We start from the raw sequence: 14,748 nt of genomic DNA on the forward strand, positions 1-14,748 counted from the left end.
GCTATTGAAATTTGTGGGTAACATCCAATACAGTCAGATTTTTTTATAGCAGATTAGCTTTTGTGGCAGATTGATAATAGGTGTAATCATTTACTTTCTAAGTATCAATTTTGTTTTGAGAAGTGAATTGTATTTGCCACTTTCTAAGGGTGACTCTTAGGGTGAATATGGGATTAATCACAATTTTACGCAGAATATATTTTGGGACACAAATAACTCATTTTACTTTTGAGTGAATTGAATTAACTCAACTCGAATTAGAGGCAAATATGTTGGATAACTCGCAATGAGAAGGAGACTGAATTTGGGGCCAAATTCACTGTCCCTGCTTGGCAATAAATGTGTTTGACAACCTCAAATAAATTTGGTGATGGTAAAGTTATTGGAAGAAGTCCAAATAGCTGCTTCGTAGAACAGATATTTCATAAACAAACGGATTTGCTTTCAATTCCTCTTCTACTCCAATGGTAGCTGTAAGTTTTCTTTTCTCATTTGACCTTACCCACTTCACCCAAGACAACATTTCTTACCTGCCATGGGCTAAAATTCCACAGACTGGCACAAGTGTTGTTGTAAAGGGGACCTTTTCCTGGAATGCATGCATGCATGTCTTGGAGAGCTTTCGCCACTATGTAAACTGCATTGTAAATGTTATAGGTCAGTCTAAAATCTGGATGAGCAATATCTGGATTTTCATTGGTCTCTAGTTTCTCCATGCCTGAACAGAGTCTTTTCATTTCCTGACTTTGAGGTGTGATGGTGTTCTCCAAACGTGGCCACTGGCATCCAAATGCTGCCTCCCAAAATGGTTTCAAGAGGATGTCATTGGGAGAGGTAGAAGGATGTAGGTGATGGAGGAAGTCTTTAAAGCCTGGCATCTCCTCCTCATGTATGGCAAGTCCTATGGTGCCATTCATCACTGCTCCATAGCCCTTGTTGGCAATGGTGGGCGAGGCTGCCCAACTCTCTGTTGCAATCCACACTATTCCAGATACATTTTCTCTAGAAAGCTCATCCATCACTGGGATCATATACGTTGCGGTAGTATAAGCAATGACAACTCTGGCTGAGGACTTCTTCAGCACCTCAATGATGCTTTTAGTCTTTGAAGCTGTGATGACAACAGGGATGATCTCATGAAAGGCAATGCAAACTCCTGCAATCAGAAGTTCTTCTTTCAATACATTGCCACCAAATTCTCCATAGTCATTATCATTGGTGAGGAGCCCCACCCAAGTCCAGCCAAAGTGCACCACAAGTTCTGCAAGACCAAGGATCAGGTGGATGTCACTAGGGATGGTTCGGAGGAAGGAAGGAAACTGGACCTTGTCACTGAGCAGGGGGCTAGTTGCAAAGTAGCTTATCTAAAATAGACAACAAATGTTGTTAAGAGCGTTGCTTGGAGCATGAGGAGAAGAGAAGACATTTCAATCTGAGTTGGAGTAAAACTGGAGGCGAGTAAAAGTGTACTTTCACAATATTGGGCAAAGATCACATCATTTACATTCATGAGTTTGTAGAGTCTCTGAACTTGCCTCACGTCACTAAGGTGCAATGGTGACTTCCTCAAATTTTTTATAGAAACATTTTCTTTTGCCACATTTTCAAAAAACGTGCAAAACACTTAAGAAGTTTACAAGCTTTAGTAAGTTGAATTCATTTTCTCCCAAACGCAGTAAAAACACGAAAACTATAGCTCCATAAATACAGATGCCAAATGTCTGGCTAAAGGTAAGTTACTTCATACTGAGGAAGACTGAAATCTGAAGATACTATCGAATCTACAGCCTTGGTTGTGCTTCTTATCGTACTTCAAATAACTTCTATGTCTGTCTATCAGCCCCATGAGATGTTTCTCTTCTTTATTAGCCATTCCCTGCATCTCTAGACTACACAGACATGGTCATGTGGTTGAATATGTACAGCTTCTGCTAACACAGAAGCCAACTAGACATTGATTGCATATTAATGCAATGCCCTTTGGTGAAATCAGGTAGGAGACTCCAGCATTGGCTAATGTAAACCCAAGGCTCCCCCTTTTAAGTGTATGGCTGCCATTTTACTGTCTCAGTAGGCATTTCTTCAGGGAAATTGCCACCTGGGTGCAAGTGGTTATGGACACTCACCTGGTGTCGCCTCTGTTTCTACACAGACATTTCTCCGGATGAGAAATGGTGGAAATCGGTCTAGAATCACCTCTCCACAGGCAAGAAACTCGCCGGTAAATCTGGTCTGTGCATTTAACCCATACTCTGGGCCGAGAAACATGGACTAGCATAGTGCAGGGGAAAAATTATTGGCAAGAGTAGTTGCTTTTAGCACCAGTAATTCTCGCCCATGAACTGTGTTATCAGTAATTTACCCATTCACATCCCCTACCTATCACTGTATAAGAGTTAAATGTTGTGTGATGTCCTCAACTTTGAAATAAACTGGAACAAAGGATGTCTTATTTTATTTCCTGTTATGTCATCAGGTACCCAATGGGAGTATGGCCTTGCTTTTCTTGTCAAAGTAGGAGCAACCCTGAGCAACTGAGAATACACACACAATACATGATTACTCTATACATTGGCCAACAGACTGAGACTTATGAATAAAATCTTTTTTTATGACTTAATCATTATCTTTTTACAAATTCTGACATGCGGAATATAATGAATGAATAAATCACAAAAAACAATAGAATATAAATACAACAAACAGTTATCCACCCAGTCACACAATCATACAATAACACATCATCAAATTGCAATGATTGTAATTGTCCTAAATTTATTTAGGCTCCGTTTAATATCATGATTAATAATGGCTGCCATTCAATTTGGTGAAAGACATGACATTGGATCCTTAAATCAGCTTTTCATCCAACTTCTGCTCCATATGTCACCACGTATGTATTCAGTAGCAGAAGCCTCCTCCTTTGCAATGGAGTGATTCATCTTTGCTCTGTGATATTTGAAATACCAAAGGGACCTCTATTCATTATATGCATCTATTTAAACCTTGGCAAATCAATTCTGGGCTAAAACTAATCTCCTGATATTCTGTTCATCTCCAGCTATAGAATAAAGTGCCCAGCCCCATTCATTCCCCCACGGACATTCCTGAGTTTTTAGTACCCCAGAGTTTTTCCAGTCGTATGTTGGATATCCTACAGTCCTACTTGAGGTTTTCTTGATGAAGGTGCCATGAAATCCAGGTATATCTCATGAAGACGCATAAATAATTTAAGCAATGCTCTCTGTTCTATAATGATCATAACGGAGTGACATCATGTGATTTCAAGAGATTCATTGTTAATCCTCACACCAATATACAAGGGGTAGGACAAGAGCGACCCTGGAAACTACTCCCAATAATGTTAATCGATAATGAAGCAATATACTTTGTGTGAGTTCTATTTGAGAAAGTACAACATTGGGCTGTGGCACGTTCCATTATTCCTGTGAATCAAACTGGTTTTACTAAACAAACACAGACAACAGCCAACAATGGTGCTTTCGATGCTGACTGATGTTGCTAAAACAACTGAATGCCTCATGCATCTGGGTTTTATTCATTTTAAAGCTGCCTTTGACACTGTGGATTGGGGGAGGCTCTGGAGGAAAACTATCAAATGTACACATTCCAAATGGTCTGTCAAGAGCCCTGGAAACAGTACATACAGACACATGGGTTTAGGATCAAGGTAGGGATGACTCCCACGAATCGAGGAAAATCAAAAATACGCAAGACTTGAAACAGAGTTGTGTCTTAGCCCCAAACTTGTTTAATCTGTACATGGCTGACCTCACACCCTCACTAAAAAAGGTGAAATTTTACCCGCCAAAATTGGGGGTTTTCCTGCTGTCAAACCAACTTTAGGGGAATGATTTAGTCCTCGCAAGTAGAACTAAGGTCGGGCTGCAGCTTTTGTTACATGAAACCCGTGCCTAGTTGTGAAATAATGCAAAAGGAACAGTTGATGGACAGAATGCAGAACAATGTCATACATTCACCCCAGTACAGAGACCTGGGCCTAAGTCCATTGTTTTTTTGCTCAACATGCCTTTCCAATTTGAACCCAGCCATATGCAAATCAGTCTTGACACCTGCGCCCAATGGGAACAGTCCAATCCAAACTGCCATGCCAGGTCCTCCCTGGACTGGAAATAAGCATCCTAGGACCGGTTTTGGGGTTTCACCCCTCATCAGCCAGTAGAGCTTGAATCCAGTGGCATGGGGAGCACGGGACCCACGTCTGGGCATACCCCACCCAAGTCTATCTAAACCAGGCCATGACTTTGGGGTAACAGATGCTTGGGATTTAAATCTTGGCCACCGGGAACTCATGAAACTGACCAAATCTATTGTACAGCTGTTACCTATGCTTGAGAACAAAGAAAAACGGTCTACACGCAGCCATGGGTGGAGGACACTTAAAAATTACACAAGGCTAAATTCACAGGGCTACCTAGGGGAAACCTAAGGCAAACAGGATAAAAGTCATAATTTTAAAGTACAGGATGGACTCACTACCATAAATAAAGCACCTCCCCTCAAGACCAGGGAAAGACTTATGCTGGTAATGCATACAATGTCTGAGGCCTGTGCCACGCCAGTTTGGGGGACCGATGTGAGCTTTTGTGCAGGAAGTGGAGAAACTGGGTCATAAGGTCCTGCTGGGAGCTGTGCTCATTTGCTTTGACCCCATAGACATCAGCGTGAACTGTCCCACGATCTAATTCCTACAAAGGTTTTAAAAGAGAACTGCGAGTAAGGAGCCAGCAACCGCAGAGGAGCAGGATCTATTGAAAAGTCATTATATGTGCACTTAACACCCTCAAACTCGTAATCACCCACTGTAATGTTCAACTCAAAATCCCAAACCTCGAAAGAGGGACCGATCACACCTGATTTTAACATTGGTCCTACAAATGTTCCACAAATGTATTTAATGACCCTATAACGCACATTTGATCATTTTTATGGCCCATTTAATGCCCGTTTAGGTATAGATCTTATATTTTACTGCTAAAGCAACATAAATAATTCTTTTAAAATTGTTTTTTTTCACCATACTGTTAAGAAGCGGACTGCATATTGCTTTGCACAGGTGTTTTTACATGCATTGTATTGCATATGTTTTTATGAAGCATGCAATAAAGATTTACTTACTTATTTAAAAACAAGGGGTTTTGCATTGCTGTGTTTCAATCATCCTCTGATTTTTATTGGTTGTTACCAAACTAACATAGAGGGCGCATTGCTGCACTATAGAGAAAACACACATTACAGTTGGTTGCTGCAAGATAATGAATGTGGGATATTCTTACCTGGACCTGCCCAGACAAAGGACACCCCCATGTCAAATAACTACTGTCCAAACTTCAGGACAACTGTGGCTTATTCAGCACATGAACAACCTACTGGTGTGGCCAACCACTGTGTGGAGTTGTGCATTGATTTTTTCCTGTACCTGGTGATGGTGGATGCCAAAGCAATGAAAACAAAGTTGCGGAGGCCACTGGTCTCTCATGTGAGAATCATGAGTTTTGCGATGCTTCACTATCCCCAACTCCCCACTTTCAACATTTGAATGCAAGTGTAATCTGTGTAACCTCCTCTCATATGTGTGGAGTCATCGACATGGAATAGGTATGCAAAGTAAATCCATGAATACAAAATGCTGGTGATTTATTGGGTCATCACTTGGTTTTTATTAGTGATTTACTTACAAAGGAGTCAGACATGTTTGTTCTCTCCTTGGAAAGAGTGAGACAGTGATGGTAGCCTGTTCTGTTGTTTTGCCCAACCTTTTGTTCTTCCCTTCTATTTTCCTGTATTTCTGTTACCCACCTGCTATTAACTAATATTTTCCTTGCTTCTTGACTTTCGTTTTTTTTTTTTTATTTAAAGTTGGTCAAACCATCATGTTTCCTTCGGTGTAGTCTCTTCTGGCCCTGCAAGGATAATGTTTAGACTGACTGCCCCTCAGACATCAGGCCACCCGTCTAAGTACCTCGGAGTGTCTGCAGCATTTAGCGCATTCTTGTGGACTTTTGTCCTGTTTGCGACCATAAATGGAAGCCTGGTGGTCCCAAACAGGATAATTCAGGAATGACTCAAACACGCAGGAGAAATCTCACAGTGTGTGAAGGCCATTTTTCATGTTAGAAAAAGGGACTCAAGCTTTGGAAGTTTGTACTTCTTAACAAGCTTATCAGTTGTAGTTGACCTAAGCATTGGCAAAATCACTGGTCTATTCAATTCAATCCAATTTATAATATTTATAGAGTGCACAGCTGCCTCCGAAGAGGTGTCCCGGCGCTAACGGAACATTCGTGAGAGTAAAGAAGGAACTGATGCTTAAATACCTACAAGAGAGGAATCAAACAAAAAGGTTTCAAGATTGAGTCTGAAGATAGATTCCAAGGGGCAGCTGTGCAGACTGAGCGGCATTGTGTTCCACAATTTGGAGGACAGATACGTGAAGGAGCGCTCGCCTCACCTGGCTTTATGTATGCGTGAAACATACAGTAGCTTGAGATTGTTGAATCACAGATCTCTGGACTGGAAGTAGTGCCCAAAGCTTCTCCTAAGATATAGAGGGCCTTTATGAGTGTAGGCTCTGTAGACCAGAACAAGTGCCTTAAAATGGATTCTCGTTTTCCTCAAAGAAAAACGAGATACATTTAAAAAATAAAAATGAAACGATTAATTTTTAATTTTTTTAGAGGAAGCAGTGGCTTATGGGACTACTGCCTGCTCTTAAAAAATATGTTCGCAAACACTCACAAAGGGGAAGCGGTCCCCTGAGGATAAAGTTTAACTGAATTATTTTGCACTGATTTAATATTGTTTAACAAATCAATAACTCTAGTTATATGTATGCTATTCTGTTAGTTCTGATGTCTAAATTAAGATAAAAATACACTCTGGGGCCGATTCCGATTCGGGAAAAAACGCTCCGAATAGCGTTTTGGAGCGTTTTTCCTGTACGAATCGTACCCTGCAACGTCTCCCATACGTACGACGAAGTATGATTCGTACCAGGAGCCGTACTCCGTACGAGTCGTACAGAGACCGTACGACTCTAATCTCCGTACGATTCTCCCTCGGAACCCGCTGTACGCGACATCTGTACGGTTCGCGGCTGCTTTTTCCAAACCGGCTAGTACGATTCGTGTTGGGTACGCACCGTATGACCCTTTTTCTACAGGAGCTGAAAACAGCCGTAAAAGCAGAGTTTGTGCCGAAACAGGTACAGAACGGCCCCCCCGGGTACGGTGCGTACCCCCATGATTGCAGGGGTACGGTGCGTACCCCTGCGATCATGGGGTGTACGCACCGTACCCCATGTACGCTGGGTGTACGCACCGTACCCCATGTACGATGGGTGAACGCACCATACCCCATGTACGCTGGGTATACGCACTGTACCCCATGTACGCTGGGTGTACGCATCGTACCCCATGTACGAAGGGTGTGCACACCGTACCCCATGTACGATGGGTGTACGCACCGTACCCCATAAATGATGGGTGTACGCACCGTACCCCATGTACGATGGGATCTCTTGTCCCTTACTCCCAGGTTGTCCGGTCACTCGTCCTTCTCTCTATATTCCGCCTGGCCAATACTTATTGTTCGGGCCTCATTTGTAAGCGTTTGCGGTAATTGGTTGATTGTTCGCCCACAAGACGATTTAGTCACTTTAAACCCACTATTCACTCATTGCTCGCCCATACACCTTCGGTACTTGGTTGGCATCCTGTTTATTGATCCACCTACACTTTTACTCACTACGATTCAGAGGTAATCGATTTATGGATGCGGCTGCTATTTTTATCGTGACCTCCCAGCGTTCTCACAATTAGAAAATTCTCACGGTCGCTTACATTTTAACTGGTTGGCTTATCCCACCAATAACAACTGTACCTCACCATCACTGGTACAATATTACCTCGCTCGTTCGTATGTCACTATCACTGGTATTTTATTATTTCACAATTATTGTCAGATCAACTAATTTGTTCCTTGTACGCCTTCTCCCCATTTTTTCCTTCCCTTTAGGCTACTGAGGCTTTTACTGTTTAGGCATTATTTTGTCCTGATGATGATCCCTCTGATTTTATAATGGGATCGAAACGCCGTCGACTTTTCTAAACACCATATACTGTGAATGTATACCACATGTGATATGCTCGTAATGGTGTGAATTGAATTTCTGTTACTGTTTTACTCACAGAAATCCGTAGCTTTTGCATAAAAACCTTGTTCTGTCTGTTTGCTAATTCTTCACCATGCCAATTTGTATGCGTTAGGGTACAGGCTTGTGCCCTACTTCGAAGAATTGTTGAAGTTATTTTGTGTGATTCCTTTTAAAGTAAAAGACTGGGACCTCTGTCCGGCTGGACAAGTCATAACTAAATATAGTTTCCATTGTGTCTATATTCATTGTTGTCCGTATATTACCTATGCATGGGACCACTGTTATTTTAGAAAATATGTTCCCCGAGGTCCTATGCTGACTCGTATGGGCACCCTTGTTGCTTTTATACATCAAAAAATTGTGTAGCTCAAGACAAGATTAGGAAAGACAAGGGTTCCTCACAAAAGGGCCCAGCCAGGTACTGTCAGTGAAGGGGAGAAAAGAGATGAAACAATTGAGTATACTTTCATATAGATGAATGATGGATACACCTGTAATGATAGCCTATGTGGTCACTCACCCCAATGCGAGGGAGACATGTAGACAGACAGTCCTATCATGTAAGGGTATGGAGTGTAATACAATTGTTCATACACAATGAATGTGTCAATAGTCCATCTAAAAATGGAAAGAAAAGAGTCATTATAGGCTATTGTGGAGGCTCAAGTAATGTGCTGCTGCTGTCAATGCATTGTAGGAAATACCATTACTCACCCTTTGGGGAGATGTTATTCCATGCAACTGGAAATGCAACTGCTTGATAGAATGGCATATGGATCCTTGAATCATCCAATGATTATCTGTATAAAAGAAGAGCACCTTGAAACTGTCTGGGGTGGTGTAAAAACCCCCATATAAAGAAAAGCAGTATGATGGTGGTAATTCACTAGTGGGACATTTATCGGCCTACATTTATTGGAAGAGGTGGAAATAGTGAAACTTAGTAGACAAACACTCCACTGGGGAGTTGGCTAGAATTTTCTGGTGTTTGTCACAGCGTAACTGCATTGCACCTCATAATGTAGGACAGTGTGTGCCCTTCTGATATGTGGGAAGGTAGTATGAAATATATAAACAGATTCCTTGATGTAGTAACCACTGGGCAGTGGTGAAAACCGCTGTGGTTGTGAGCTATGAGTATGATTATATTCCACGTATGACAGCATGGAGTACCTGCTATGACCGCGGTGATCATCACCCTTATTATTGGAAATTTGAGGCAGTAACCACTGCACAGTTTCTTAAGTCACAGTGAATTCAAACCGCGATGATGATAAATGCCTGTTTAAAAAAAATATATATATCACTCATGGAGTCGTTTTTGAAAAAAGCTGCGGTATATATACACTGCGAGCATGTCTACAGACAAAGCCTGTGCTCGGAGGCTTAATGAATGTTACAATCTTACCAGTAGTGGAGGGGCATCCTGGATTCACTGGACGCTGCTGCTGAAGTCAGACGGCCAGAGCAAGGGAGAGTGAAACAATACGCCATTCTCCTTGAAGCCGTCAATGATGAGTGTCAATTACACAGCAGTGTGCACTACGTGGTAATTAAGTAAGCACGCTTGAATTTTCCTGCCATTTAACTAAAGCTGGGTTCTTTCAGGGAGCTGCTTTGTGACTTTAAGGTTGGTGAACATGGAATCTGTCTGCCTTTCTTAGTGGAGTTTTAACCTATTGACATGCAGGACCCTTTTGGGATTCCTGGGGGTTTTAAGGTCTACCAAGTAGGCAACCTCACACTTATTCTCTAGGATTGTGTAGGGCCCAGTCCACTTGTCCAGGAGTGCCCTGGGAGCTATGAACTCCAACCATCACACCAATTGTCCTGGAGTATATTCAAGCATAGTAACCTGTTGGTCATACCAGAGCTGGGAAACAGCCTTAATAACGAACCCTTAACAATGACTGACCTGAGCTACGAATCCAAAACACCGACCTTTCTGTGAACCACAACATCATTATCCACGAATAACACGAACAACGACTTTTCGAAACCACAAATAAAATGATCTTCTAACTGGCCAAGCCAATAGATGGCACTATTGTTATGTGTATTTTTGTTATGATTATTCATAACCATGGGAATCCCAAAAGGAACGATGGAGCCTGGTGCACTCCGTCAAGTCTAACATAAGATAAAGCAAAATTAAGGAAAAGCCTTTTCCCAAGGGTTGACACTGATAGAGGAAAAGAAATTGAAATAAAAGCAGTACGTTGTACAAATTCGGCACCATCTCCACTGGACATAGAAATCTGGGGAACATAAGGAAAAAGCAAACAAACAAGGGTTTTGTAAAATCATCTCCTTTAAGAAACAATTTAGATTTGTATGCCCTGATGCACTGCCTGTAATCTCTCACAAGTGTTCATTAGTTACATATATGTATATAGAGTCACTACAAAGAAAATATAAAATCTCTGGCCCATGTCTCCTCAAAAAGAAATATATGCAACATATGTGTCTTTATTTAAATACATGGCTTTGAAAGTCTCTGCTTTGCACTTCTATGAAGACGATGGGGTATGTTCAAAGTTTCTCCTTGTATCGCCATCTCCACGGCAGACAACCCGACAAAGAGGCTGTTTTATCTGTTCCTGGACTCGCCCTTGAAGAGAGCTACCCATCAGGCTCGTGGTTGTCAAAGGCTGTCAGCGAAATAAGACACAACACCGGGGAGAGATAGGCTACAAAAAACCAAGTAGGTGCGGGCATTTTATTTTCTGTCCTTTCTGTTTCCGAGCAAAAGGCTGCATTTGAGCGAGGATTTTAAATCACTTTAAAATACCACAGCTGTGAATTCTTTGCACAGCGTTCTTCTGTTCAAAGTGTTGTATCTGGTGTAATTAGATGGTTTCGTTTTTACATGAACTCTGAATGGTATTTTTAGGAAATGAGCAAATAGAATAATTCTCGTTGTTTAGGAATTCGTTGTTAAGAATGTAGTGGTTGGGAAATGGTCGTGGTTTATCATTCGTGGTTTTGAAATTCGTTGTTAAAGTAGTAGTTGTTAAATCATACATCCATCAGAACTATGAGCTCTTGGCCGGCCTCTAGTTCTCTACTTTCTTTGGACATGTACTCTACAACGCAAGATTTTAGGCATAGTACATAATCAAGCATATTGTCCTTGGCTTCCTTGAGAGGCTTTTCAAAAGATTCTCTCACCAGACACAATAGCCCCTTCAAAGGGACTGGAGCCAACCCCTTTTATGGCACTGTTTGTAGCACTTCCCTGTATGCAAACAGTAGGCATGGGAGGAAAGGTCCCATCTCCTCGTAAGCCAGAAAAACCCACGATCATGCCCTTCACAGTCCTATTGAATGTTTACACCAGACCATTAGTCTGAGGATGATGTGGGGTGGCAAACTTGTAGGTAACAGCCAGCTAGTTCACCAGCAGATGAGCTAAACCCAGAATTCACAACTGAGTGCCCCAGAACTTTGCAGTCAAAACTTATGAACAATATTCAGAAAAACTTTTTTAAACAACATATTGATGCTGTTATGCACAATTTTATTCAGAACAAGTTGACTTAAATCTTTCGGTGACACCACATACCCCCAACTTTGGTTTCAGATAGCCAAAAACTGGGAAGTTTGGTAGAACACTTCTCAGCACATTAAACCCACACTGATGCCAATGTGGGATTTAATGTAAAAGCACTTAGAGGGCATTTTAGAGATGCCCCCTGGAAATCGCCCAGCTGTGGTGCGGTTCCTGAATGGCTGCCGGCCATTTGCCACCACCAGACAGGTTTCTGCTCCCCTGGGTAGTGAGCCTCCACTCTCTGGGTCCAAAAAGAAAGCCAGTCCTGGGCAGAGGTGACATGCCTCCTCCCGCTAGGTCCATGAAAGGAGAAGCATCTAAGGCCTGCCACCTTTGGACGCTGTCTCTGCCTTTGGCTGCCCACTTTGGGCAGGAAAATCTGCAGAAAATCCAAGCTAGGAAGAGAGGTGTGCCAACCTATGTCAACCCCAAGCCTCAGGTGGGGGGGGGGGTAAAGTGAAACAGATAGCTCAGTCCCCTTTATCTTGAAGATGAGGGGACTCAGCCAATTCGGAAGAGGCTCATGCCCCCTCCCACTAGAGAGTGGCATATTAGGGGGTGCACCTACCCCAAGGAACTCACCTATTGGTCCTGACATGCACCCCCCTTGAACACCCCTAAATCTAGTATTTAGGGGTGACCCTAAACCTTGTCTCCTCAGATTTGAGGAAGAAAGGAGAAGGACTGAAGAGCCGTGCTGACCCAGGAAGACAAAGAGGACACCAACTCCCTTGGCCCCAGCCCTTTCGGCCTGTCCCATCTATCACCTGCCTACAGCAATCACCCCTTTTGAGTCCAGGAGCCAGCAACCCCCAGAGTCCAGAGGACATGCCCTGCTACGTTCCCACAGACTACCAGGTTTGCTCAACCAAAGTCTCACCTCCAGAATCTGGATTCCATCGACTCTGCAATTCCCTGCCACTCTGCATCCGATGCCCATGGCCTGAGTTTGATTGGCACAACACCAAGGAGGTCTCCCCAGCAATCATGACATGGGATTTGGTCATCGCTGACCTGCCTCAAGACTCCCGACGATGCCTGCAACATCAACCTTAAGGGTCCCCCCGTCCGCGACCAAAGCTGCTAAGAAAAACACGATCCCAGAAGACACCCCTGCAACCAATGCCCCACCGCCTTGGGTGGGCCAAAAGATGGTGTCCAGGCATCCCCCAAGATATCAACTTTCCTCTCAAGCCAGTGGTCACCTTCAGGAAGTCTTCCTGCCCACGCCTGAAGCATCTTTCCAAAACCGAAGGTCTTTATTAGAAATCACAGGATCCCCAACATCCGTTTTGCACCCTGCACCTGGCTGCCCAAGTGCCGCTGGTGGTGCAGCTCCTGTGCTGGCCATTGGACCCTGCAGTGCTGACCTTAGTCCAGGAGCTTGGCTCCTACAGCCGAGTGACCTGGTGGTCAACAGACCCTAATCGAAGCCCTCTTAGCCCCATTCGCTAAAGTTGGGCCCCTGCACTCTGCACCCAGCCGACCCACACCGCTGGTGGTGCAAATTGAGTGCCTTCCTAGACCCTAGAGAACGTTGGTCCTATTCCCCAAAGCTCACCCTTGTGAGTCGAGTACTTAACTCTTAAACCGATAACCATTTCTCTCCCATAGGAACCCATGTTGTAAGATTTGTAGCCTAAAATTGTTCTAAGTGTGGAACTGCTAATGTATGGCCAAAAGTGAATTCAATTGCAAAGCATAAAAAGTGATACATACCTTGTATGTAGAACTCCTTGGGTGTGGTATCTAGGCATACTACCCCTAATTCTCAAAGTAATCCAAGGTAACTCAAAAGTAATCGAAACGTATTTACTGTATGATACAAACTGCATTTAAATGTGATTCAAACCTGTAAGAATTGTAATTGTAAGCACAACTGCATTTCCTTGAACAGTCTTGCATTTCAAAGTATATTTTACTCACCTGTGCCAAGTCCTGCTTTGTTCTAAAATAAAACATAAGTATATATTTTGTACACTTACCTACTTGGTTTAGATTCTGTCTCTGAGTGTGTGTATCAGTCCTTGACTGAGTGAATAGAATAAATGCTTAACACACCCACTTGATAAGCCTAACTGTTCGCCCACACTACCACAAAGAGAACAACTAGCCTCTGATATACCTCTGGGGACTCCCCGGACACTGTAAATGTACAGGAATTTATATAGCGCAAATCACCGAGCGGTTTCTAAGCGCTTGCTTAGGGAACCCGTCCTGGTATTCCCCTGTGAGATAACCCCGGCAGGGTATCCGCAAGGTGAAAGCCAGGCATCCCGCTGCAAGGGGCCGTTGTGGAGATTAAGCAAGCTATTGCCCAGAGTCGCAGAGTGTGAACCCGTGAATCGAGTAGGCACCGGAGCGAGAATTGTCGAGTCCATGGACATTTTAGGACTCAAGACCCTGCCGAGTTGGGAATTGAACCCTGGTCCCAGGCTGACCTCTGCTTCCAGGTCTGCCTCCTCTAACCAGTGAGCCACACTTCTCCACACTGTGCACACTATAGTTTACTTTGGTTTAGTATGTACAGAGCCAGCTTCCTACAGTGGCATATTCGTTTCCTAGAAAGCGCTGTTCTTTAAAAATCCAAAATGGAGAAGCTCTCTTCTGGAGGTTAAGATCTGGTTAAGTCAACTGACTGGCGTGGCTAAGTTTCCCTAACACTCCCCTTCCAGCCCCTCTGCTTATTCAATAACTAGGGCCCCTTTCAGGCAGGGGGTGCAGGATGTGGCCTATCCTAACTGGCATTGCCTCTTTGAAGACCAGCTTGGCTATCCTGCCTTTTACTCTGCAGCTGCAGATCTCCTTTCCCCGAATGTCCTTTGTCTCTATGCAGGGCACTTCACACCTCATCATAGCAGTTTGGCAAATCAAGTTCTATAACTTCTTTTCTGTGATAGTTATAAGAAATCCTACCTTGGCAAGTTGTTGGATTTATTCTATCATTTTAATACTTTGAAGTACATTTTAGCTCACTCCTGTCAATAGTTATACGTTA

General features: G+C 43.2%; 1 protein-coding gene across 1 annotated transcript in view; it reads right to left on the reverse strand.

Moving 5' to 3' along the window:
• The window catches only part of LOC144797960 (vomeronasal type-2 receptor 1-like), a 50,492-nt gene that overhangs the window by 30,597 nt on the left and 5,147 nt on the right, over positions 1–14,748 (reverse strand). Inside the window, exon 3 of the mRNA XM_078668765.1 lies at positions 531–1,359. Within this exon, the coding sequence (XP_078524891.1) occupies positions 531–1,359 (829 nt within the window). The remainder of the gene's footprint in view (positions 1–530; positions 1,360–14,748) is intronic.

The sequence above is a fragment of the Lissotriton helveticus genome, chromosome 12, assembly GCF_964261635.1.
Source record: "Lissotriton helveticus chromosome 12, aLisHel1.1, whole genome shotgun sequence".
Taxonomy (NCBI): domain Eukaryota; kingdom Metazoa; phylum Chordata; class Amphibia; order Caudata; family Salamandridae; genus Lissotriton; species Lissotriton helveticus.